This window comes from Coccinella septempunctata, chromosome 1 (assembly GCF_907165205.1).
Source record: "Coccinella septempunctata chromosome 1, icCocSept1.1, whole genome shotgun sequence".
NCBI classification, from domain to species: domain Eukaryota; kingdom Metazoa; phylum Arthropoda; class Insecta; order Coleoptera; family Coccinellidae; genus Coccinella; species Coccinella septempunctata.
This window is the reverse complement of record NC_058189.1, coordinates 70,309,003-70,333,492: the sequence shown is the minus strand read 5'-3', so window position 1 is coordinate 70,333,492 and position 24,490 is coordinate 70,309,003. Positions and strand designations below refer to the sequence as shown.

At 35.4% G+C, this 24,490-nt stretch overlaps 1 protein-coding gene across 8 annotated transcripts in view; it reads left to right on the top strand.

Moving 5' to 3' along the window:
• LOC123320604 (G-protein coupled receptor Mth2-like) overlaps positions 1-24,490 on the top strand; it is a 51,002-nt gene that overhangs the window by 8,398 nt on the left and 18,114 nt on the right. The window contains exon 1 of one of the 8 annotated variants that reach the window (XM_044907981.1): positions 4,371-4,925. The exons of 3 other annotated variants lie outside the window; for them this stretch is intronic. In XM_044907981.1, the coding sequence (XP_044763916.1) occupies positions 4,382-4,925 (544 nt within the window). In that variant the 5' untranslated portion in view covers positions 4,371-4,381. Of the gene's footprint in view, positions 1-4,370; positions 4,926-8,582; positions 9,134-14,100; positions 14,805-20,154; positions 20,718-22,272; positions 22,905-24,490 lie in introns of those variants that run through there. 4 more of the 8 variants (XM_044908019.1, XM_044907973.1, XM_044908012.1 and 1 more) reach the window with 4 other exon arrangements.

The following is a 24,490-nucleotide window of genomic DNA, read 5'->3' as shown; positions in this document are numbered from 1 at the left end:
ATATCCTAGGACAGTAATAGAACATCTTGATTTTTGCGCAGAGGAGAAAATATGTAATTTTAGTGGGGTCTAACCCCTTGCTCATTTTTCACCCAAAAAATCGAGATTTTCGAAATTTAGTTTTTGTGATAGGGTGGAAGCAGAGGTAACGCTGATTATATAACCGGAAATCCCAATTGGATCAGACGAATATAACTGGAGATATCGCAGATTGAAAATTGCAATTTTTGAAAAATGCCATTTCACAGATGAAAACCTAAACGAATGGGGATAAGCTTTCCAAATTTGTCCCAATAGATTCAGCGTGCTTGAAAACCTATATTTCAATACCAAACTTTCAAATATCTGACAATGTTCAGGAGAAAATAATTTTTTTTTCCACTTTTCATTTTCGAGTTGACTTCGAAGAGCTCTCTGGAGTGCAATTCTCTATTGAATCATTAACTGTTTGGTTTTCTAGAGTCTTCAAAACAATTTCAATGCACACCATATCCTAGGACAGTAATAGAACATCTTGATTTTTAGGCAGAGAAGGAAATATGTAATTTTAGTGGAGTCTAACCCCTTGCTCATTTTTCACCCAAAAAATCAAGATTTTCGAAATCTAGTTTTTATGCTAGGGTGGAAGCAGAGGTAACGCTGATTATATAACCGGAAATCCCAATTGGATCAGACGAATATAACTGGAGATATCGCAGATTGAAAATTGCAATTTTTGAAAAATGCCATTTCCAAGATGAAAACCTAAACGAATGGAGATAAGCTTTCCAAATTTGTCCCAATAGATTCAGCGTGCTTGAAAACCTATATTTTCATACCAAACTTTCAAATATCTGACACTGTTTAGGAGAAAATAATTTTTTTTTCCACTTTTCATTTTCGAGTTGACTTCGAAGAGCTCTCTGGAGTACAATTCTCTATTGAATCATTAACTGTTTGGTTTTCTAGAATCTTCAAAACAACTTCAATACACTCCATATCCTAGGACAGTAATAAAACATCTTGATTTTTAGGCAGAGGAGGAAATATGTAATTTTAGAGGGGTCTAACCCCTCCTCATTTTTCACCCAAAAAATCGAGATTTTCGAAGTCTAATTTTTGTGCTAGGGTGGAAGCAGAGGTAACGCTGATTATATAACCGGAAATCCCAATTGGATCAGACGAATATAACTGGAGATATCGCAGATTGAAAATTGCAATTTTTGAAAAATGCCATTTCCAAGATGAAAACCTAAACGAATGGAGATAAGCTTTCCAAATTTGTCCCAATAGATTCAGCGTGCTTGAAAACCTATATTTTCATACCAAACTTTCAAATATCTGACACTGTTTAGGAGAAAATAATTTTTTTTTTCCACTTTTCATTTTCGAGTTGACTTCGAAGAGCTCTCTGGAGTACAATTCTCTATTGAATCATTAACTGTTTGGTTTTCTAGAATCTTCAAAACAACTTCAATACACTCCATATCCTAGGACAGTAATAAAACATCTTGATTTTTAGGCAGAGGAGGAAATATGTAATTTTAGAGGGGTCTAACCCCTCCTCATTTTTCACCCAAAAAATCGAGATTTTCGAAGTCTAATTTTTGTGCTAGGGTGGAAGCAGAGGTAACGCTGATTATATAACCGAAAATCCCAATTGGATCAGACGAATATAACTGGAGATATCGCAGATTGAAAATTGCAATTTTTGAAAAATGCCATTTCCAAGAGGAAAATCTAAACGAATGGAGATAGGCTTTCAAAATTGCTCGCAATAGATTAGGCATGCTTGAAAACTTGTATATTTAATCATTTTGGTTCCTTAATCGCATTACCTTGTCCGAGAACCTCACGAATGTGTTTCAGACCTAATGAATCAAACAGCCACTATGACAATCTGTCACATTCGTGAAACGCAATCTTTGGATGATCACTTGATTATCAATTCATCATGTTAAATTAATTAGGTTAAAACCCAGTGGGTAATTTGTGTGGTCTTATCCAGACTGGGAGTAATCTGCCTGTTCCATATACGTATTCTGGGTGTGTGGTGGATATTTAGTTCATATTTCAGCAACTTCAGTTTCGGTTGAACTGGAATTGAAAACGGGTAGTTTTTTCTCGTTATTAGTGGTGCAAGGTAGCTCCATGTGGATTGTTTATTCGAATTAACGAAGTGCCGGTGATGTAGCGTGCCTAGTTTTAACTTTTAATTTGATCGAATGAAAGCAATCCCAATTGGTCGATTTCAAGGTGTGGGGGGATGAAAATTTACAACAATGGGGCCAAATTTTAAAGTCCCACTAGTCGTGATCAAACAAATAGCATATTTCATTCGATTTTTTCACCAAATAAAATCTCAGAATCGTACAAATTTCGTAACTGTAGTATACTGCAGCTCGTCCTCACAAAAAATGGCAGATCTCGAAAATTGACTAAGATTGCGCAGTTTTTTATTCGCATACTTCGAGAAAAAATTCATACAAAACGAAATTGATGGCATATCAATTTACGATCAGTTTTCGAAAAGAAATGAAAATGTTATTTTGGGATATTCGAGTCAATCCTACTCTAATTTGTAAGATGAGCACAGGTATTCTCTTTAATTCGAGAGTGAGGATTGAGAATCTACATTTATATCCCTGAAATACGAGGATGTATTGATATATAGTTAGCTTAGACCAGTTCCATGCATAAAAAAAAATATTGCGTTACCACAGCAACGAACAATAACTCATTAGAAGTGTCAGTGTGAAGTTTGAGGTCAAAAAAGTAAACCAGATTTACGCAATGAATAAAAAGAAAGAAGATGTCCACCGAAATTGTGAAAATCGAAAAATTGGAGTATCGAGCCATCATGAAGTATCTGTATTCAAAAGGTTTAAAAGGTAAGCAGATTTACGAAGATATGATTAATACCCTTGGTGATCAATATCCTTCGTATGCGACCGTGAAAAATTAGACTGCAAGCTTCAAAAGAGGTAAATTTTCCATTGACGATGATGACCGATCGGGAAGGCCAGTTTCTGTGTCAGTCCCCGAAAATATCGATTCAGTTCATGACATGATTTTATCAGACCGTCAAATTGGGCTAAAACGGATATCTGGAGCAGTGAATATTTCTTACGAACGCGTTCATCATAAAGTTCTCGTCAATTTGGACATGAGAAAAATTGATGCAAAATGGATCCCTAAATGTTTGAATGTTGACCAAAAGCGCGCAAGGGTTGAAGCATTGCGTTCGAACTGTGCTCGATTTGGACACGATGTAGACTTCTTAAACCGAATTGTTACTATGGATGAGACTTGGGTACATTTCTACGATCCAGAAACAAAGCAACAATCGATGAAATGGCTACACTCTGGTTCTCCAAGACCTAAGAAGTTTCGTGTCCAAAAATCTGCTGGCAAAGTTCTTGTTTCAGTTTTTTGGGATTGCCATGATGATTAATTCTTTGGATGAGGGTAGAACAATAACCGGAGATTACTATTCAACATTACTGGCCACTCTACGGGAAAAAATTGAAGAAAAAAGACGCGGAAAGCTAACCGAAGGTATTTTGTTCTTGCAGGACAACGCCCCTGCACACAAATCTCATGTTCCCATGCAAAAATTTCATTATTTAGGGTTTGAATTACTAGAACACCCCCCTTATTCACCAGATTTGTCTCCATTCGACTATCCTCTCTTTCCTCAACTGAAAAAAAGTTTGAAAGGTCCTAAATTTTCTTCCTACGAGCTGGTAATAAAAGCTGTGGAGGTCTGGTTTGCAAAGCAAGAAGAAACATTCTTTTTGAAAGGTCTCTCTCTAGAGACGTTGCAGGTTCGCTGTAATAAATGTACCCAATTAAGAGGAGAATATGTTGAGTAATAAAATACTTTGACATTGAATTTTCGTTCGGTTCTATAGTAGGCTGAAAAATTTTCAATATATCCTCGTATTATATTCATAAGTTGGTGAAATGTTCGCTAACAATGTAGTGCCTTCACGGAAAATTGTATCTGCTTTGTGGGATGAGCTGCTCAGTCTAAAACAGTTCTTCTTAATTACTGTCTTCCTGTAATTTCTTCAGCATTGTAAGGATTCCGGATTAGTTCATCTCTTTTCCAATGTGAAGACGATATAAAAGGAAATAGTGCAATTAATAGACCTCTCTCTTCGCTTTATGGCCTGCTAGCACAAAAAACGCTTTTTCTTAATTAAATAATAGATCCTCTATCGTAGGACAGATTCAGAGAAATTCCCATATTATCCCGTCAGAGAAACGTATATATAAGTCGATATCAAGGACCATAGAAGGGATTGCGACACTCCCTACTGATAAAATTTTGTTTACTCTCAATTCGAACGTTTTCTCACATATCTCAAACTGCAGCAACATGTGGCGTCGTTGTTTGATGTACACTTTGATAGCCTTACCTATTGCGGTGAATTGCGATGAGTCCTATTGCTTCAAAATGCACAAAAAAGGAAGGGATGTCGTCTCAAGGAACGGTTATTTATTCGAGGGTAATTCCACCCTTCCTGTACAAGATGACGACTTCGTGAACTGCCTGTGTAAGTTTCGAACGTGCATATCCAAGTGTTGTGGCGTCGGTGAAATTTTGAATTTCGGAATGTGCAATCAGAGTAACGATGTTTTGGACATAAGGTCTTACATGTGGAACGAAGCAAGCGTGGGTTATCTTTTTAGAAGGAGGAACGTAGATGGATTTGTTCTGGACCCAAAAGAAGACCCTTCGGTGACGTTTAAATTCATGAAAAACGGTGATATTGTCCTTCCGTATCTTACTGATACTGATCAGATTGTATACGGGGTTGACGAATACTGCGTAGATATTTTTAAGGATGAAAACATAAATTACGAGGTGAAAGTTTTACTTTCACCTAGCCCAAGGATGGAGGAGGTTGAGGAGATTGAGAAAGACATGAAAAGAATGGGTAAGTGTTGAAAGAATGATAAGATACTAGAACACCTGGTTATAGGTGTATACAGGGTGAGTCTTTGACACTTACAAATATTTCAGCAGTAGATTCTTGTTGTCACAAGAAACATTTTTTTTCCTTTAGCATTTTTCCGAATTGGCTCGATTTAAAAGATACAGGCTGTTGAATTACCATAAAAAAATTTGTTATTTTTAGTTCTATCTCACAAACGGTTTTATCGCATGAAATGAATTTCGGAATATAGTTTTTCATTTATTTGATGAATTTTTTTCGAACACAAGATATCACCCACGTCTTCCAGTTTTTTCATGAGGACTATTACGTATGTACCATAAAAATGCCAAACATTCTAAGAACCCAACTCTTGAAACTAAGTTGGAAGCTACTAATGAATATTTGAGCGTTTTGTAAAGTAAAAATATTCCTCATATTTTCTCATATAATGTTCAAGAATTAAAGATTATCTGTGATATTCGGAAAATTGGGTACTTTGGCTGAATGCAACCCTGTTTAAAATATCCACAGATGTGTAGTGTCATAGATTCAGCTTTTTATTCTGAAGGGGATTCTGTTCCTTCAGGGGTGGCATAGCTCAGTAAGAAAACTTTTTTTTATTTTTATCAAATGGTATAGAAAAAAGTGTTTCTTTTGACCTCAAGAATTTACTATTAAAATATTTGTACTAGTCAAAGACTGACCCTGAATAAAAGTTTTGGTTGACTGTTTTACGTGATAAGTAAACCCTCACTTTTATGGCAGAATTTGTTTTTTTTGTTATAACGCTTTTGCTATCTTTCTGTGAAGTAATCACAGTAGGTATATCTGCAAAGGGAAGGTCATTTTCTCTTAGATAATTGTCAGAAAATCAGTTTGAACTTTTGGCTATGCTTAGAGTAATAACAAAAAGCCTCTGTTAGTGTTTCGGATAAATTTCCATCAGAAAGATCAGTATTCTGGAAATATAGAGAGAAAATAGAGAATATGAAGATATCAGTGCATCAGAAAACATAAAAGGATTATTGATATGTGTACCATTTACCAGAATACGAAGGTTTGAACAGTTGGTGTTTGTACAGAGTAAGTTAAAAGTAACACAAAAATCGCATCTATGATTTTTTTAAGGGTTAGTATTTGATATATAATTAATTGGGTAGTTTGTCATGCAAGGGTACAGGGTAGTTAAGTTTCAAGTTGTCAAAATGGCAATGTTCAAGAGATAATTCAACAGTAATTCGAAGAAAACTAGGAGAATTTTATTCAAGACAGCGATGAAGATATTTAGACTCATCTATTTCACCATGAAATTTTCGAGCCTGTACAAAAATTTGCTACAACACTCATTTCTTCTAGAAATGTGAAGATTCATCCATATTCAAAAATTTGATATAAGGGGTGATTCAAAGCGAAACATGCAAATATCGATGCAGTTCATGACATGATTTTATCAGACCGTCAAATTGGGCTAAAACGTATATCTGAAGCACTGGATATTTCATACAAACGCGTTCATCATATAGTTCACGTCAATTTGGACATGAGAAAAATTGCTGCAAAATGGATCCCCAAATGTTTGAATGTTGACCAAAACCGTGCAAGATAGAAGCATTCGATCTGTGCTCGATTTGAAAATGATGTAGACTTCTTAAAACGAATTGTTACTATGGATGAGACTTGGGTACATTTGTACGATCCAGAAACAAAGCAAAAATCGATGGAATGGCAACGCTCTGGGTCTCCAAGACCTAAGAAGTTTCGTGTCCAAAAATCTGATGGCAAAGTTTTTGCTTCAGTAGTATAAAACCTACGATTCCCATATTTTGCTTAGCCAAGCATGAACCGGTGCTAATGGTTGTATTTTTAAACATTTTATTTTGCGTTAGGTTCCTCAATTTTTCGCCACGAATTTTGAATTACCCTGTATTGTTGGATGTTGTCGAAACATCAAGTAACCTGAACAATGTAATTCACCTTTACTGTCATTCGAATTCTCCAATTTCTTTTCCACTTTGTTTGCATGATAAATTATTCGATCCATTTCATGGAAAAACGGTGTACTTGAAAAATTATCAGGGTTCTTTGAAAAAATTAATCTATTTTTAATCATTTTTCCGATTTATCTCCCATTCGAGCATATAAATATATATTAAAAGTTATCTCCAATCTCCACAATCATACAAAGGATACTCTCCTTGATATAAAAGAGGAGTATTCCCATCAGCTGATCTACAAAAGAACCAAAAGGTTTCGATTGAAATTTATTTTGGGAGGATTTTGCATCTCTTCATAAACTTTTTAGGGTTTTCACTCCCAATCTCTGAAACAAAATCAATTAAAAATGAAATCAACGATTTGCTCCTGCGTAAATTCTTGCACTAATTTGTCAGGAGCAAATTAACTAGAAAAAATTGTTGCCTGATAATGAACTCAAAATAAATAACGTTGAAATTATAATTCTTTGTAACGTTTCGGAGTCTATATCAGACTCCTTCATCAGACGAAAAAATCTACTTTTGAAAATCTTCTGAATTGTCGCTTTTTGTCTGACATTAATTGTCAACACACAGAAACAGAGACTGCACAGAAACGTTGATTCATTTAATTTTGAAATTACCGGATGACAGTTCCTTCTTTAGCAAATTGATCCAAACACGATCCACTCCTACCGAACAATTTGCCAAATTATTATCTTGATCTAATAGAATACACGTAGACTCTTTAATTTTTCGTTTAAAATGGTCTGGTTCTGTCACTAAAATTTTAGTGTTGTCCCAATCCATCATGTGGTCTCCCGTATTAGAACAAATGTGATCTGCGATTTGTGATCGATTAATTTCTCTATTTTTAATATTATTTTTATGTTCGCGTTTTCTTATTTCTAGAGGTCTGGACGTTTCACCTGTATAAGTTTTACCACAAATACAGGGTATGTTGTAAATACAATTTTTTGATTTTTGTTTTTCGTTCAAAGGTTTAGTTTTTGTTAATATAGATCTTAAATCATTTTGCAGTCTCTGTTTCTGTGTGTTGACAATTAATGTCAGACAAAAAGCGACAATTCAGAAGATTTTCAAAAGTAGATTTTTTCGTCTGATGAAGGAGTCTGATATAGACTCCGAAACGTTACAAAGAATTATAATTTCAACGTTATTTATTTTGAGTTCATTGTCAGGCAACAATTTTTTCTAGTTAATTTGCTCCTGACAAATTAGTGCAAGAATTTACGCAGGAGCAAATCGTTGATTTCATTTTTAATTGATTTTGTTTCAGAGATTGGGAGTGAAAACCCTAAAAAGTTTATGAAGAAACCAAAAGGTTTCATAGAAAGTAATACAGAAGTGAAAATTTCAGGTCGCCTTTGAACAAACTTATTATACATTCGCCTGTTATTCAAAAAAATCAATCAAAATTAATATTCGACATCGGGGAAAGCCTACCAATCAAAAAAGCAATTAAGTGCCATAAGGTATTGATCAAACTCTCCATGCTAATTGATAATTTGCAGTATCGCCCTCTCTACCAGCTCCCAAACAAAACCTATCGAATAGATAGAGGATTAGATGGGTGAGCGATAAACCATTGTTTACCTTTTCTCATTTTCCAATAAAAAAAATAACTCCATCAGTGATGAGTTTTGATCGACGCTCCAAACACGAATGACGTTCGTTATCGGTTCCCACAAGTGTATCTATTCTATATGAAATATATAGAGTAATCGTTAATAATGTAAACAGACGACTCAACAAAGGATGCGCTAGCTCTACTTCTTGCAAATTCGGGCTCAGTCTCTGTCACTCACGATTTTGAGCGCGGGATGGAGCTGTGGTTGTGTCTGGCCTTTGCGGCTTGTGCGGTCGCATCTCCCTCCATAAGGAAATGCTGTCCGATGGACAAGTACTTCTTGAGGAAGGTCTGTGTCGCGAGGACGGGAAACGGGTCTGTTTTGTTGGAGAAATTGAGGGATTTCGACGTTATTATCGGCGGAAGTTGCGATCATAATGTGGGGAGAGTGCGTCTCAAGAAGGACTTCGAGATATTGCCCGATGGGAGTGTGAAATATTTCGACAAATGGGGATTTGTGAGTTACACGACTTACGAGCATTTCTGTGTCGAGGACCTCGAGTCTGAGGATAGGATTGACGTGTTGGTCTGTCAAACTGTTGAGTTTGGAAGGAATGAGGAGAAGGACAAGCTTTATAATTTGGGTGAGTAGCAAGCTGTGATATCGGAGTACTGAAAAGTGAAGTAAAAATGTCTAATTAGACAGTTATTTTATTCTTGAACTGTTACCTTTGTAGTGCTCCTCTGAATCCTCCAGTGAATACTGAAATTCCCCCATAAAATTCGAAGTACAAGGTGTAAAGTGTAAAGAAAAAATTTAGGGGTAGGTATATTCTCTGTCAAAACTAGGGTAGTTCTTTCATATGGATTTTTTGTCGGACCACAGGTAAAATCACCCCTCAAGCTTGTTCGCAACTATCCATTGGCATCCCCTCTAATAGGAAATTTCCAACATTTACTGACAAAAAATTGAATTCATAAAAACTTTCTCTTGGGGTCAGTTAAAACTTCTTCAAGACCGAACGGTTGTGCTGAGATTAATGAAATTCTCAGATTTATAACTAGAAGAATTGCTTTTTCAGAATATGTATCACATTAAGATCTACGATAATTTTTCTTCAAGATACGCGACTTGAAAGTTGACCTTCGAAAAATCCTGAAAAAGATGGGTTCAGTTAAGAATTCTTTAAGACCGAACGGTTGCGCCGAGATGGATGAAATTCTCAGATTTATTACTAAAAGAGTTGCTCTTTCAGAATATGTATCACATTTCCATCTATGGGTACTTTTTTTGAAAGATAAACGACTCAAAAGCTGACCTTCGAAAAATCCTGAAAAGGATGGGTTCAGTTAAAAATTTGTCAGGACCGAACAGTTGCACCTAGATGAATGAAATTCTCAGATTTATTACTAGAAGAGTTGCTCTTTCCGAATCTGTATCACATTTTCATGTACGGTTACTTTCATTAAGAGATAAATGACTCGAAAACTGACCTTCGAAAAATCCTGAAAAAAATGGGGTCAGTTAAAACTTCCTAAAGACCGAACGGTTGCGCCTAGATGGATGAAATTCTCAGATTTGTTACTAGAAGAGTTGCTCTTCTAAAATACCAACATTTCATGTCAAAAAATTGAATTCATAAAAACAACGCTCTATTTGAAACAACAGAACCTTCGAGTATGATCTATTCTTGCGTGAGATTGAGATGATCTTGTATTCTTTGTTTTTATCGTCAAATCCGGAGAATATACACTAGAGGTGATCCGATATTCTGTAAAAAATTACTCGTTTCGAATATTTTTCTTCCAGAAATCTAGACTATAATTTCATTTTCTTGAATTCCTACTCTTGCAACACGATATTGAATCCCAATTAGAAGACATATTATTATTGTTCAGTTTTTCATCATATTCAAAAATAAATTCTTGAACTTCTTAGTAGATAAAAGACGTATAGGTAGAGATGTAATTAAAGTTAGAATTAGAATAATTCTGAATTTTCGTCATTTACAAGTTATTTGAGAATTTTTCGGAATTTCCTAACGAAAAGTACGTACATTAGCAGGAATCATGTTAAACAGTCAGAATTCCGATTTTTAAATTCCCATAGGTTGTCTCACTGAATTAGTAGGAGTCTTGTTGGATCAAGAACTAAAATTGGGAAATGTAGAATATGATAATTTCATGAGGAAAATCCCCAAGAACACGATATTAAAAAAATCATTTCGAGATTGAATGGTTTCGAAAAGAACGAAGAGAGATGTTGGTTTTCCTCCTTGAATTCCTCTTTTTAAAGAACGAAAATGTACAAACTCAACGTCAAATGGAACTTTATGACGAAAGAATAACAAATAAATTCGTATTATAACATCCCCATTAAAATATCTCGGAAAATTCACGACCGTTAAATAATTGGGTCGATTTGGTAGCTCCATCAATATTTCCAGCGAAAATAATCAACTTTTGGAAACGGCCAAAACACGTTCCAACGTTCTGGGGAATCTCATATCCGCCAAAATCGAGAAACTGTTTATTTGAGAAAAATTAGGAGCATATGTTGCTGATTAATAATGATTTATTTGTTTTACTGTTGAATGATATCTGGCCTCCGTTAAACGTTCGGCGTACACAGATCGTTCGGCTGAGGATTTAATATGCCATGGCAAAACAATGTATATTTCCCCACACGGATTTATACTTTGCTAATTATCGCGGATATGTTCCCACACTTTCCGAGTGAAAAAAGTCACCTATCTTTAGAGTTTATGTATTTATGCGTTTCAGGTATGTAGGTATGGCATTTCTCCGAAGTTAGGTATGAAAAAAGCGTTGAAAATATTTCAGAAGCTCATTTTCATTTATAATTTCTTAGGGCTACTTGCGACTATGTTCCCCTTCTGTGACCTACAGATCCTTCCAAACTCCGAGCATGGGTAGTCACCAACCAGATCTGGCCGACGCTGTATCCTTCTCGAGTCTCCATTATAATCATATATATGTGTACCAAAGACCTTCACTGTGACCTGTCTAACGCTAGTTGTCCCCAGTTATGATTGGCATTAACTGATTTTAAGGATTGATGCAGTTGTATATCCCTAAACCGCTTATACTGGCCTCCTGGTTTCCGAGCCATACAAAACTATTTTGGGGAGTCTTGTGTCTTGCATCCTCAGAATATGGCCCCTAAATCTGAGTCGGGCTCTCGTTACTTGAGTCTCAATTGTTATACAACTCGCTCGCTGCAAGACATTTGAAACTGTGTGGAACCATCTGATGTGCTTTATCTGTCTTACATGACGTTGTAGCGTTTGTTCAAGCTGTTTAATGTGTCGTCTGTAGCGCGTCCAGCTTCCGTAAAGAAGCGTTGGGAGGACCACTGCCTTGTAAACAGCTGTCTTGGTCTTCAGATTGAGGTCGTGATTTTGAAACACTCTGTCCTTTAGCTTCCAGAATGCCCGTGATGCCGAATTGATTTCAGAAGTAGGACTGTTCACTCTGAGCAGTAACTGCACCCTCCCTGACCTGTTCTAGTAGTAGCAAAACCCAAAACTGTTATTTCATAGGTGTCTTACTACCTCGGAGATACGCCAATGGCAACTTTTGAAAGACCATCCATTCGGTATCCCTTTTTTCTTTTGAACGTTTGGGCAATTTACCCTTTGATTAAAAATTGAATCAGATCACCACCTATAGAATTAGGATTCACGGAAAAATTTGGATCATTCGAAATTGATGATCTCAAAATTAGTTTTTGGTGACATTATAAAGGGCTGAAATTCAATAGTGCATACATTTTAGAAAACAGGTTTTTACATTTTGTCTTCCAGTATCTCGTCCTCGTATTTACACAGGATAGGTAGATAGGTAGAACTCATCAAAATAACTCGTTTAACCAAAAAATCTATGGCCGTATTGGCATCTATTTCAGTGATCATTTTTAATTTCTTTTTCAACTTTGTCATTTTGAAAGTTTTGTATCGGTGATTTTTGGTGAAACGCTTCATTTTGACCAGTTCTACCTTCTGTTGAAAAAGAAGCCCCACCTTCAAATACACCCTGTATTTACGTTATATTAGTACACCTTGTAGTATCCTTAAGATTTTGGAGAAAATATCATTATTGCAATTTCCAACTTCAGATCGTACAACGCCAAGTTCCACAGTGTGTGCTCATAGCTGAAGTCGTGTCAAATCCGATGACTGATAACTCTCGAATGACATTTTGCCTTTTTTTATCGTTCAACCAATATTGACGTTCGCTATTAAAGTTCTCTATCCTTTCGAGTAGGCAAATACGAAGAAAGTGAGGATGTGAATCATAAGCCAATCCATTATACACATTTTCATTCCTTCATTTAACCGCAGATGATGAATACGAGAAGTAACCTTTTTTTCTCAGAAAAGGTTGCTCTTTTAGATTATGTATCACATTTTGATCTACCATGGTTTTTCTGGGAGATACGCGTGTCAGAATTTGACCTTCGAAAAGTTCCCAAAAAGATGGGGTCAGTTAAAACTTTCTCAAGACCGAATGGTTGTGCCGAGATGAATGAAATTCTCAGATTTATTACTAGAAGAGTTGCTCTTTCAGAATATGTATCACGTTTAGATCTACGGTTACTTTTATTGAGAGATAAACGACTCGAAAGCTGACCATCGAAAAATCTTGAAGAAGCTGGCTTCAGTTAAAAATTCGTCAAGATCGAACGGGTAGCGCCGAGATGGGTGAAATTCTTACATTTGTTACTAGGAGAGTTGTTCTTTCAGAATATGTATCACATTTCCATCTACGGTTACTTTTATTGAGAGATAAACGACTGGAAAGCTGACCTTCGAAAAATCCTGAAAAAGATGGGTTCAGTTAAAAATTCGTCAAGACCGAACGGTTGCCCCGAGATGGATGAAATTGTCAGATTTATTACTAGAAGAGTTGCTCTTTTAGGATATTTATGATATTCTGATTTACTATAATTTTCCTGGAAGATACGCGACTCGAAAGTTGACCTTCGAAAAATCCCAAAAAGTTGGGTTCAGTTAAAACTTCCTCGAGACCGAACGGTTGTTCCGAAGTGGATGAAATTCTCAGATAATTTACTAGAAGTTACTAGAAGAGTTGCTCTTTCAGAATATGTATCACATTTAGATCTACGATGATTTTTCTCTGAGATAAGCTTGTTGAAAATTGACTTTCGAAAAATTCCAGAAAAGATGGGTTGAGTTGAAAAAACATCGAAACTGAATGGTTTATTATTACCCAGCAGCTTAAATCACTCAAAAATTGTTGAGATCTAGAGACCTTGCATTGTTGCAGTTTGTTGCAGTGATTGCCACCTTGTATTCCGGAACCATTCGGTATGAACTGAATGAAATTGCGGAAAATGAATAATCGAAACGACAAATCAACTTTAAACGACCACTAATTAATTCTTTCCGAATCTCCAGCGCAGATTACAGCTCATTCACGAATTAGCGTCTAATTTTAGCATTCGTCTCCTTTGTTCCTTCGAAGAGCGTCACTCAACAACGTTCGGGCAGTTTCCAAAAGAAATCCCAGGAGGCATGTGCGTCCCATCACCGTCGGGCCAAAGGAATAACATCGTATCCTGCAATTTTCCCCACTGTTTACCTTAACCTAACAAATCTATCCGGCCGGGTCAGACCCGCGCCTCGAGATGCTATTTTCAAGTTGAATCTTATCTAATCTTCAGAGAGTGATTCAATCTTTAGAATTCGTGCTGTTTAATGCTTTTCCAACATTACTCACCGAGAATGTGTCGGCTGATAGTGCTAATTCTCGTGGTTTGCGTGTGTCAAACTTCGGGAGTGAAAGCGTGTGCTAAGGGTGATCTTGTTCAGGACATAACTGACGGTTTTGAGTCGGGCTCGGTCATCGTCAAAGACAACGTACGGTACGAATCCCACAATTTTTATCGGGAAGGCCATACCATCTGGGGTTGCGTTTGCGAGGTCACGAAATGCCTGAGGAAATGCTGTCAGGATGGTTTCAGTCCTGTCAGAGTGGGTAAAGACAGGATTTGCAAGCCTTCATCTACTCCGAAGCAACTCCTTTCCACCTCTCTGAGGGAAAATGTGCACACCAAGGACTACAAACTGTTCCACGCGGGTTTTATATGCGACACTCCTGATACCCTGGCTTTGAGAGAGACGAACTTGGACAAAGATTTGAACGGAGGTTTTTTGAACGCCTTCGGGATGTCCCTAGGTGTTAAGAATTTCTGTTTGGATCATGTGCAAGACAGACTCACTTCCATCATCTGTGTCACGACTGAGGAGGAATTGGTTTTCAAGTCAGTGGGTATGTGAATTACTGAGGAATCTTTGATAATTCATTCTGAATCGAATTTTTTTTTATTTTTCGAACGATATCAACCCGGATCATTTTTTTGACTACTTTGTATTCGTAGATTGGGAATATATTATCAGACTTTTCCTAGGATCAATACTTTGGGAAATAAATCATTTTTAATGGAAAATTTCGAAAAAATGGGTCAACTTTGAGGAAATGTAGCAGCCAGAAAAAAGGCACTGGTCATAAGCTGATTTTTTTGGTGATAGACTGGTTCTTTGCGAATAGAGAAAACAAACTTTCATTCATCTACCGCCAACAGTTTAGATCTCATGATTTTTTCCCCGAAGGTCCAAAATTTCCGATTTTCCATCAACCATAATTTGAAAACTAATCCTTTCAACAAAATTCTGTGTGCGTATTCGTAATCTACGTCCTCGATTTAGTAAATATTGGAAGTTTGGTGGAAATCGGAGAGATCGAAAATTTTTCAATTTTTCCATACCTATGTATGGAAAAATTGCGATTTTTTGAAAAAATATTTTTGGTCTCCAATCAAAACCAAATTTATACTGTCTACTAATTTGAGGTCGTAGAATACCAATATGAAAACAGATATTTTTAAAAATATTTATTTTTTAAGTTATGGTGGATGGAAAATTCGACATTCTGGACCTTCGCGGAAAAAATCATCAAATCTAAACTGTTCGCGGCAGATGAAAGAAATGTGATTATTTCTGTTCGCGAAAGATCAATCTATGACCAAAAAAATCAGCATATGTCTAGTGCATTTTTTCAGGCTGCTACAGCTCCTAAGAGTTGACCAATTTTTTCGAAATATTTCCACTGAAAATGATTCATTTCCCAAAAAACTGATCCTACAAAAAACGCAATTGCATATTCGTGATCTACGTCTTTGAATCAGTCGGTAAAATGACCCGGGTCGTTATAGCTAAATCAATATTTTTTTTTTGGAGGAGCACATGAAATTCTTCATTAAAATTTTTTCATTTTTCCAACGATATAAACCTGGATCATTTTCTTGACTAATTCTAGGTCGTAGCGGTTTCGAGGTCTCTTAAGATTCTTTTCGATTTCCCACTGTAGGCTCATGAATTTCTCGATAGCTTCACAGAAGATAAAATAAGGTTCTAATCAATCAAATCTAATATCCATTATGAAATACTCGATAAAATAGGACATTTCTTATGGTACGAAGATTCCTATGATCTATTCAGATTTTTATTATTTCAATACATTTTTGCTCTTTTGTTGATAGACCGAGAGATATAATTTGCCCAAATCTCTTGAAAAAACATGTTGTCAAATATGCACACCTCCAGAGTTATGTCAAAAATGGGAACTTCTCTCATATTTTTGTTGATAAAACTAAATGGAAAGAGTTTTTTCATTGCAATTTCCGATATGTTGATAGTTTTTCATTATTCTAAACAATCTAAACCAACACAATGGTGTTGGCTGATGACCTTACTTTACCTTCACCAATCTTAAGAAGCTATTGTGATATCGAAACACGTGTTACAACAACTCATGCTAGTGAATATCATATAATTCTGCTTCTAGTTTGATGGAAGACTAGTTATATATCGAAATATCGCTTGACCTTCGAATTTCATCAACGAAAACCTGAGAAAATGTTGTTTTCATGATATTCGATTTCTTCTCAATTTAAATTAATAGAATTTTATTCTAAAAGGTGGTGGTTTTCAAAGTTGAACTTCACATTCATGATTATCTTCTACCTGAGACGTTTTGTTTGAAAAGCATTCGGTCTGTCTATTTTTTCGATCATGTTCTACCATTACGTCTAAAGTTATGCAGAGATTCGTTCACAATTTCCCAATATTTCAAGAGGTAGACCTTTGGAGTAAAAAGAAAATTCAAATTTCTTGAATTTTCATTACATTTGATTCCTACTTGAGGTTTAGTCCTTTATATATCCGAATTCCAATATAAAAATACAGGAAACTTATTCAAGAATGGTCTGAATTTTGGCAGTTTCGATATGCATATAATTTTTGAATTATGCCAAATGCAAAACGATGAATTCGTTCTCGTTTAATACCTGTTCTGATGATATTGGAAGCCCATTGTTTCAGTTCGAGTGTACCGAAAGAGATTATCGAATTATACACTTGCGAAGTTCAAACATGGAAAGTAATTAAAACGACAAATCTGCCATCACCATAAATAATAGACCATGATAATTTTAACCTAACCATCTCATCTGAGAAAAATCGAATAATAGATTCAGTGCCAGTTCGATAAACGTTTTAATTCTGAATTCATCTACCATCTTTCTACAACAGAAACCTACTTCTCCAGCTACTATAGGTATGCCTGAAATAGATTTTTCTGTTCTGTGGTTTATGTTGCATGTTGCATGCACTTAAAGCCAGCTCAAATCTAAACTGTATGTCCCATTTTGGTAGGAAAAATGGCACGAAAAATTCAGTTTTCTTTTCTCGTCAAAAGAAATCGTGTGGTTAAAAACAAATATATCAAGATGTCCCATCAACGCTTCCCTCAGTCTTCATAGTTATCGAATTTCTTAAAACCACGTCATTTTCCTCTGCCAATCCTATCAATTGCACTTATGTTTATTATCTTGTTTATTATTGTGTGGTGTTAACGTTTCCTGAAACGTTCCATTTGATTTATCTTGACTGTTAGGCGCTCGCCGACATGAACCACGCAAATTCCAATTTTCATTGCAAGAGGAAAGTATACATAGACATAACCACAACTAAAACTATAACGTCAGAGAATTCCAATCATTATTTCCGTACGAAAACAAAGGTTCACTATCGAAATATCAAGATTGCTGAAAATCCCAAAACGAGGACCTTTAGAACGTTATAAAAAATTATGCTAAAAATAAATTAGATGTGTCTACGATAGTCAACGATTTGAATAACAAATCAAGTGTACATTTCGGATTGAATTGTTGGAACAGCTGAGTGTATTCAAGGATAGCTAGCCGAAGCTTCTAATGAATAAACTAAGAGATTTCGAATTTTTTTGGAATACGGAAAGCCTGAGGTTCAAGAAAGATGAATGAGTTTACTATTTTTTTCTATACTGTTGACGGAATTGGAATCCAGGATGGGTTATTCCCAGCATTTCAAGATGTTCGAACAAAACAAATAATATTCTCAATGTCAATGGTACTAGAGATTGTATCAATATTAGATTTTCCACTGGATTCTATTTTCAGCAATCGACGTAAACCTAAACGGACCTCAATGATCTGGTCCTTGTATTAAGATATCTAATCGTCTTATATTAGAGGCTGGAAGTAAATGATCCTGGCAAATCATGCACTTCAGAATATCCTCTAATTTTGCATATCTTTCCAAAACTGGACAAATCTATAAATGAACTGGTTTTATTTCAACGAACAATACCATTTGATGTCAGTGAATCAATTATTTCCTGAGAAAATCTGAATAATCAGATCAATCATTGTTCATTCTCAGTATTATCAAGAACAAGCTAAATTTATATTATCGCGAATTGAGATCAGGTCAAGATCAGCTTTGACGTTGCAGGATATACACTTGACCGGTTTCTCCTAGGTTCTAGACTAAATAAAAAATGTTGGAAAATATCAGTCGGAAAAGCCAAAAATGTTGCGGACGAAAAGAAAAACGATACATGGTGAAAATAGTATTTTGGTGAATTATTGATTTTTGTTGGCGTGGGACCAAATATTAGCGATGCTTTCAAATTTCTCTATAGAACTCTGTGTTGAAACTCACTCAGAAGTGGAAACATTCGAAATAATTTATAGTTGGGACTAAAATAGATTCCAATAAAAATTTCAGAACAATCGGATCTTTTGCTTTCGTTTGTGTAGTACAAAATTATTTCATTTTTTTTCAATACAATGACATTACATGCACTACACGTATTTCTCTTTCACAATAGCTTCTTCAAATGGATTAAGGTACCGGTATACTACCTACCACTTGAAGAAGCTAATGCAGAAGCGAAACATACATAATATACCAAGTGACATATGTAGAGAGCAGGACCTGCCCTATTCTGCAAACCGTTGATCTGATATTAACCTTGTGGACGTGAAGCTGTTGATTTGTCCAACCGTATGTCCCAGAGAGTTGAAGGGCTTCGAAGATATTTCCTGAATAAGGCTGATTCGTTAGAACTTCAACGAGTAGTTGTGATACTTCTACTCCGTTAAAACTACAACAGGATCACTCAGAAATCGCCCCGAAGACTCTGCAGGAAGCAAAATGCAAAGACTGATTGGCAAACCTTCTCATGGAAGACACCATTTCGAGGTTAACCATTGTTAAATCGACATATCTGAGTTCAACTACTGTGTGAAAGTCGTAAGGATGGTCATTGCAAGATGGCGAATGCGCCAAAAAAATTTAGTTACCAAGTTACCCATTTTTTTTGTAGTTTTCTGGTCGAATTTGGATGTAAGCAAGCAATGCCAAAATTATAATACACCATCATTGTGAATCATTCTAAAATAAAATTTATGTGCAGCGATACTAAAGGAAATAACTCAAACTTTTCTTCAGTTGATTTATTTTTGTTTGAAAAAAGCTCATTTCAGTAAAATGAGACAGGCAGTCCCACGTAGCCCAAAATCATTAAATAAACGAGCGCAAAATCTTTTTTGAAACAATAAGATCGATAAAATCATTGAAGAATGAATCGAAAAAATACTCCACGATAAGTGTTCCTGGAAACATATGCAACCAAAATTACGCAGATATGCTAATATGTATTTAAGGTATCTTGTGAGTATTTTTGAAAGATGTATTGGAAAAACGAAATAATGAAAAAACACATTTTGAACAACAATTATATTATTCATTCCCGATGAGGACATCTTATGAATATTTGATCGTTTTGTAAAGTAAAAGTATTCTTCATATTTCCTCGTATAATGCGCCGTTTTCGAGTAATTTGATGTTCAAAAATGAAAAAGTATCCGTAGAATATGAAAAATTGGGTACTTTGGATGAATAAAACTCTGTTCAGAAGATCCACAGATGTGTAGTAGCACAGATTTAGCTAGTCATTCTAAAAGTATCTTGTTTTTCAAGAATCGAAAAAAATAGTATAGGAAAGACCCACCCTGTATAATGTGAGCTTTGGACGAGTTAGTCACGATCAATGTCACTTTTCTGATCGAAAAATGAAAGCGAATAATCTGGAAGATTCCCAGATAATTTTTTACATGAACTTCTAGATAATCCGATAACACACTTACCTTATCACCTTGCATCAAACTTCCTATCATGGAATCTTCATTATCGTTACTAACGATATTTGCAGTTCCAGTAAAATGGTTTAGCGATAGTGACGATAGTTATCTGTGCAGTAATCGATGGAATGATTTCTATCTGAACACGTAATGGAAGTATCAAAAATCGAGGATGTGGTATGAACTTTTACAAGTGTGCCTCTTTTTTTCTTCCATATCCTGCCAGAATATCCTGGTGCACTCCATCTCAAAAGACATGAGGTTTGACATGGACCTGTTTTCGGGATACGAATTCAACCTCACCTCTCCTGTATTGAACTTGAGAAAATGCTGCCCCTTTGGAGAGAAAATTTCAGGGCGTAAATGTCGAAATAAAGAACAGAAAAAGTTTTCGGAATTTAGATTGGATGTGATAGTTCTTCCATTAAATATCGAGATAGGAAACCATTGCTCGAGAACTAATTCGTCCAGGATAATGATAGAGTTAGATAGAAAGAACGACTTCGTTGATCTTATCGATGGGAGTCTACACAGTGTCTCCTACAAACATCCTGTGGGTAAGGACGATTATTGCCTGGACCATATCGATGGCATCTTTAGAGCTTTGGTTTGTTATGTCAGGGTCGAGGAAAATATCAATCCGTACACGTTAGTGGGTGAGTTGTTACTTTGATGAAATTTGGAACATAAACTCTAATACCAGTCTCGGTCTTACTCAATTGTTTCTTGATAAATTTATGAGGATAACAGAAAGTTTCTGATATTCGGAAAAATAATCTGAAATCAATTGTCAGTTTGGATTCTTGGTAACAATATAAACCACTTTTCGTGTGGAATATGTCACACGGTTCATCACTAAAAAATACCAAAGATTTGGTCGATTCGTTCATAGCCTTAAGACCTGAAACTTGAATAATTCCTTCGGTATACGAATGCTGCTAGAAGGATAGGAAAATAAGTGAAAATGACTGATAATACTTCCTAACTACTAATTATCAATAAAAATGGAAAAAATATATTTTTGTTCCCAATATACAGGCAGGGTGTATTTGAAGATGAGGCTTTTTTTCCAATAGAAGTGGTGAAAATGAAGCGTTTCACCAAGAATCACCTATACAAAACTTTCAAAATGACAAAGTTGAAAAAAAAAATTAAAATGATTACTGAAATAGGCCCTAATACGACCCCTTGTTAGCTGAATTATCGCAAAGCAGTGGGAAAAAACTTTTCTCCTGATTCGACCATGTGGTTTCGTTTAGGATATTGGCTCGTTCGATATTTACGTGGTAATGAAAATGGAATCTTAGGATTGCCGAATTGTTCTCATCATTTTTTAGTAACTTACACGATTTTATGAAATGGCTCATTTCGATACCAACTCACAGAAGAAACTTAGGACACAAGTGTAAAAAATAGAATAATACTTCTAAATCTTACCAATAAAATTCGTCTAAATTATTCACAAATTTTTTGACAATGAGCATCACAATCTTCTTTTTCGAACATTCCAACAATCGTCGTAAAAATGGGATGAAATGGGGAAACATCATAACACTTTTTCAACATAACTAACATAAACACTTCCAAGAAACTGCCTTGATTTTCTACATTTTTTTTTCACCCAAAATTGCACGATACAACAATTATGATTCTCTGAAAAATGTCCTGATGCACTCATTGTCCAGCCATATGACTTCCACAGTCCACACGTACTTGAAATTCAATGAAATTTTGTCGAACTTCTAGGGGTTGTATCTCAGCCATCTTGGATTTTATATGGACAATTTTCGGTTAAACGACTTATTTTGATGAGTTCTACCTTCTCACGAAAAAAACGCCTCATCTTTGAAAACACCCTGTAAAGTTAAAAATTGGACGGAATTATCGGTGTTTCAACGAGTTTACAATGAAATGATACGTCAATTATCTCTGTAGCATTATGAGGAAATTTCGTAAATCAATATAATTTATCTTCAAGAGTTCATTCAAATTTCAGTGTCGATTTTTTTTTCTTATGACTATCTTATTCTGATGGAAATAGATGAGCGAATATCACAATTGGGTGATTCCTACGTCACCAGACAATATTACATCTTCGTTAGTAGCTACCGTTGAAGTGCTCTTCGAATTTCTTGGAAGTGGACGTTTTCGATGTGAGAGGAACATAAAATATCGATATTCTGTTTATATCGCATTCAATTACCCGATAATGCTACCAGATGCTCAGGCAATATTGGGTTACCAACAATCCTATCATTGCCAGTTCCAGCAGAATATTTCGAGATAGATGTCTGTTTATTCTAGACCAAAATAATACACTTTCGGAAAATGTACTATAAATATAAATCAGTTATTTAAGATGAATATCCGACCGAAGAGCGTTGAGATTTTCATAGATCTGTTGATATGGCACATTTACTCAGTGGTGGTTTTCTGCGAGTCACCCCAACATTTTTCCAACAGCGTCCACGTTAGCAGGAACTATACAAGTGTCAAAAAGTGTTGTCCCGAAGATTTTATTTTCAACGAAACGTGCGTGAACAAAAATTCGTCAGTGGCTTTGATGATACCGATTTACGATGGCAAGATTCCGGTGGTGAATCTAACGGATATTTCTCAAATTTCCATCGCTAATTCGAAAAATATAAAACGTTGCGATAGCATAGCCATACATAAAAAGTTTTTCATACAGTTCGATGGTAGCCTACGGGTTCCTATACACTGGAACGTGTGGTACTTTGAAGCTGACGAGTTTTGTGTGGAATATGACGGGTTTGGTGAACTTGTTGCTTACGTTTGTGGGGACTCGCAAAGGCCAATTTTTGATATATTGAGATCAGTAGGTGAGTTTTTTGAATATTCAAAAAATTTACGATTTTGTGTGATAACTTAGGAGAGATTGTTTGGGAATGCTACACCTCCCAGTAAACCCAGAAAGATTTGTTGCATGGTTGCTCTTTCAATGAAAAACATATCTGGATTTTTAATGAATATCATCCAGTTTTCTACGGTAATTTTTTAGTAAAAGACAGTCAACCAGGAAATTCTGTTACTTCTGATAGTTAGATCTCAAAGAAAGTAGAGTGTCACAATTTCAAATCGAGAATTGGTTGACCCACAGATTAAAAGAATTCTGATCGATCATGACTGAATGTTGCCATTTTCTCCATATCAAAACCAAGGTGAATATCAAAACTTCAAGGTATTGCATTTAATGTACCTACTACTGATATAGAAAAGGATGAAAACAATTTGATTCCTACTTCGAAAGTTTACTGAACCATCTCTCATTTTTCGATAAGAAATACAAGGTTGTATGTTGTTTAGAAACTCTGAGAAAAGTTTCAACAGGTATTTCAAGATTCTCAAAAACATAATCCACCATTGCAAAGTCCTGTTTATCATCCGGTTTATCATCCTGTTTATTGAAATAATAGCAACGGATTATCAGTTTCTGTGATGTCGAAGAAATTTGATGTAAATAATAAAACTTTTCCACCTGAATCTGTGAAATAGACGGAAAAATGACTAAGACAAGTGAGTAAATATGTATTTAGATTTCTTATAATTAACAAATTGATAAATTGATGAAAAAATATGGGAAATAATCTCAAAATTTCTGAGCTTCCTCAACTTTTGTGAAGCAATATAAGTATTCATCAATTACCTACCTGATAAGAATAATTCTCGAGTTCTACAGGATAATTAAATCGTACCTACACAAGTGGATCTCAAGGTCCTTGATCTCAAGTTCATGGTCGAAACATAATTTTGTACTACTTCAAGAGTAGGTAGTCTCTGTTACCGTTAGTGCATTTGATATCCGATTTGGTTTCACTTTATATGAATATTGGTCAGAGGGGTAATGAGGTCTAGATTGAATTCTTTATCTACGTAACCCACACAACCAAAAATAAAATTTTTGTTCAAATCGGGAGTGAAAAACAAAAAATAGAAAACTATCACCCAATTTTTTCGAAACTATGGTATATAGGACGAAAATAATGTGAATATGAGAAATTTATCGAAATCGAAGACTCCCAAAATGAATTGTTATAGATGTTAGTTTTTACAAGAATCCTGATTTGAGATTAGGTATCTGAAATTGAAAAAACAGTGAATTTATTACAGGCTTCATATTGGCGAATTTTTGTAGGCGTATCACCTAATTTTTCATTCGAAGTAACAACATATTGAAAATTTCAACAAAAAATACAGGATGAGTCTTTGACTCGTACAAATAGTTTAACAGTAGATTCTTGATTTCAAAAGAAACACTTTTTTCCGAATCGGCTCGGTTTAAAAGATACAGGCTGTTGAAAAACCATAAAAAATGTTATCTGTAGTTCTATCTCATCTTCCATCGAATGAAATGAATTTCGAAATATTAGTTTTTCATTTATTTGATGAATCTTTTTCGAACACAAAA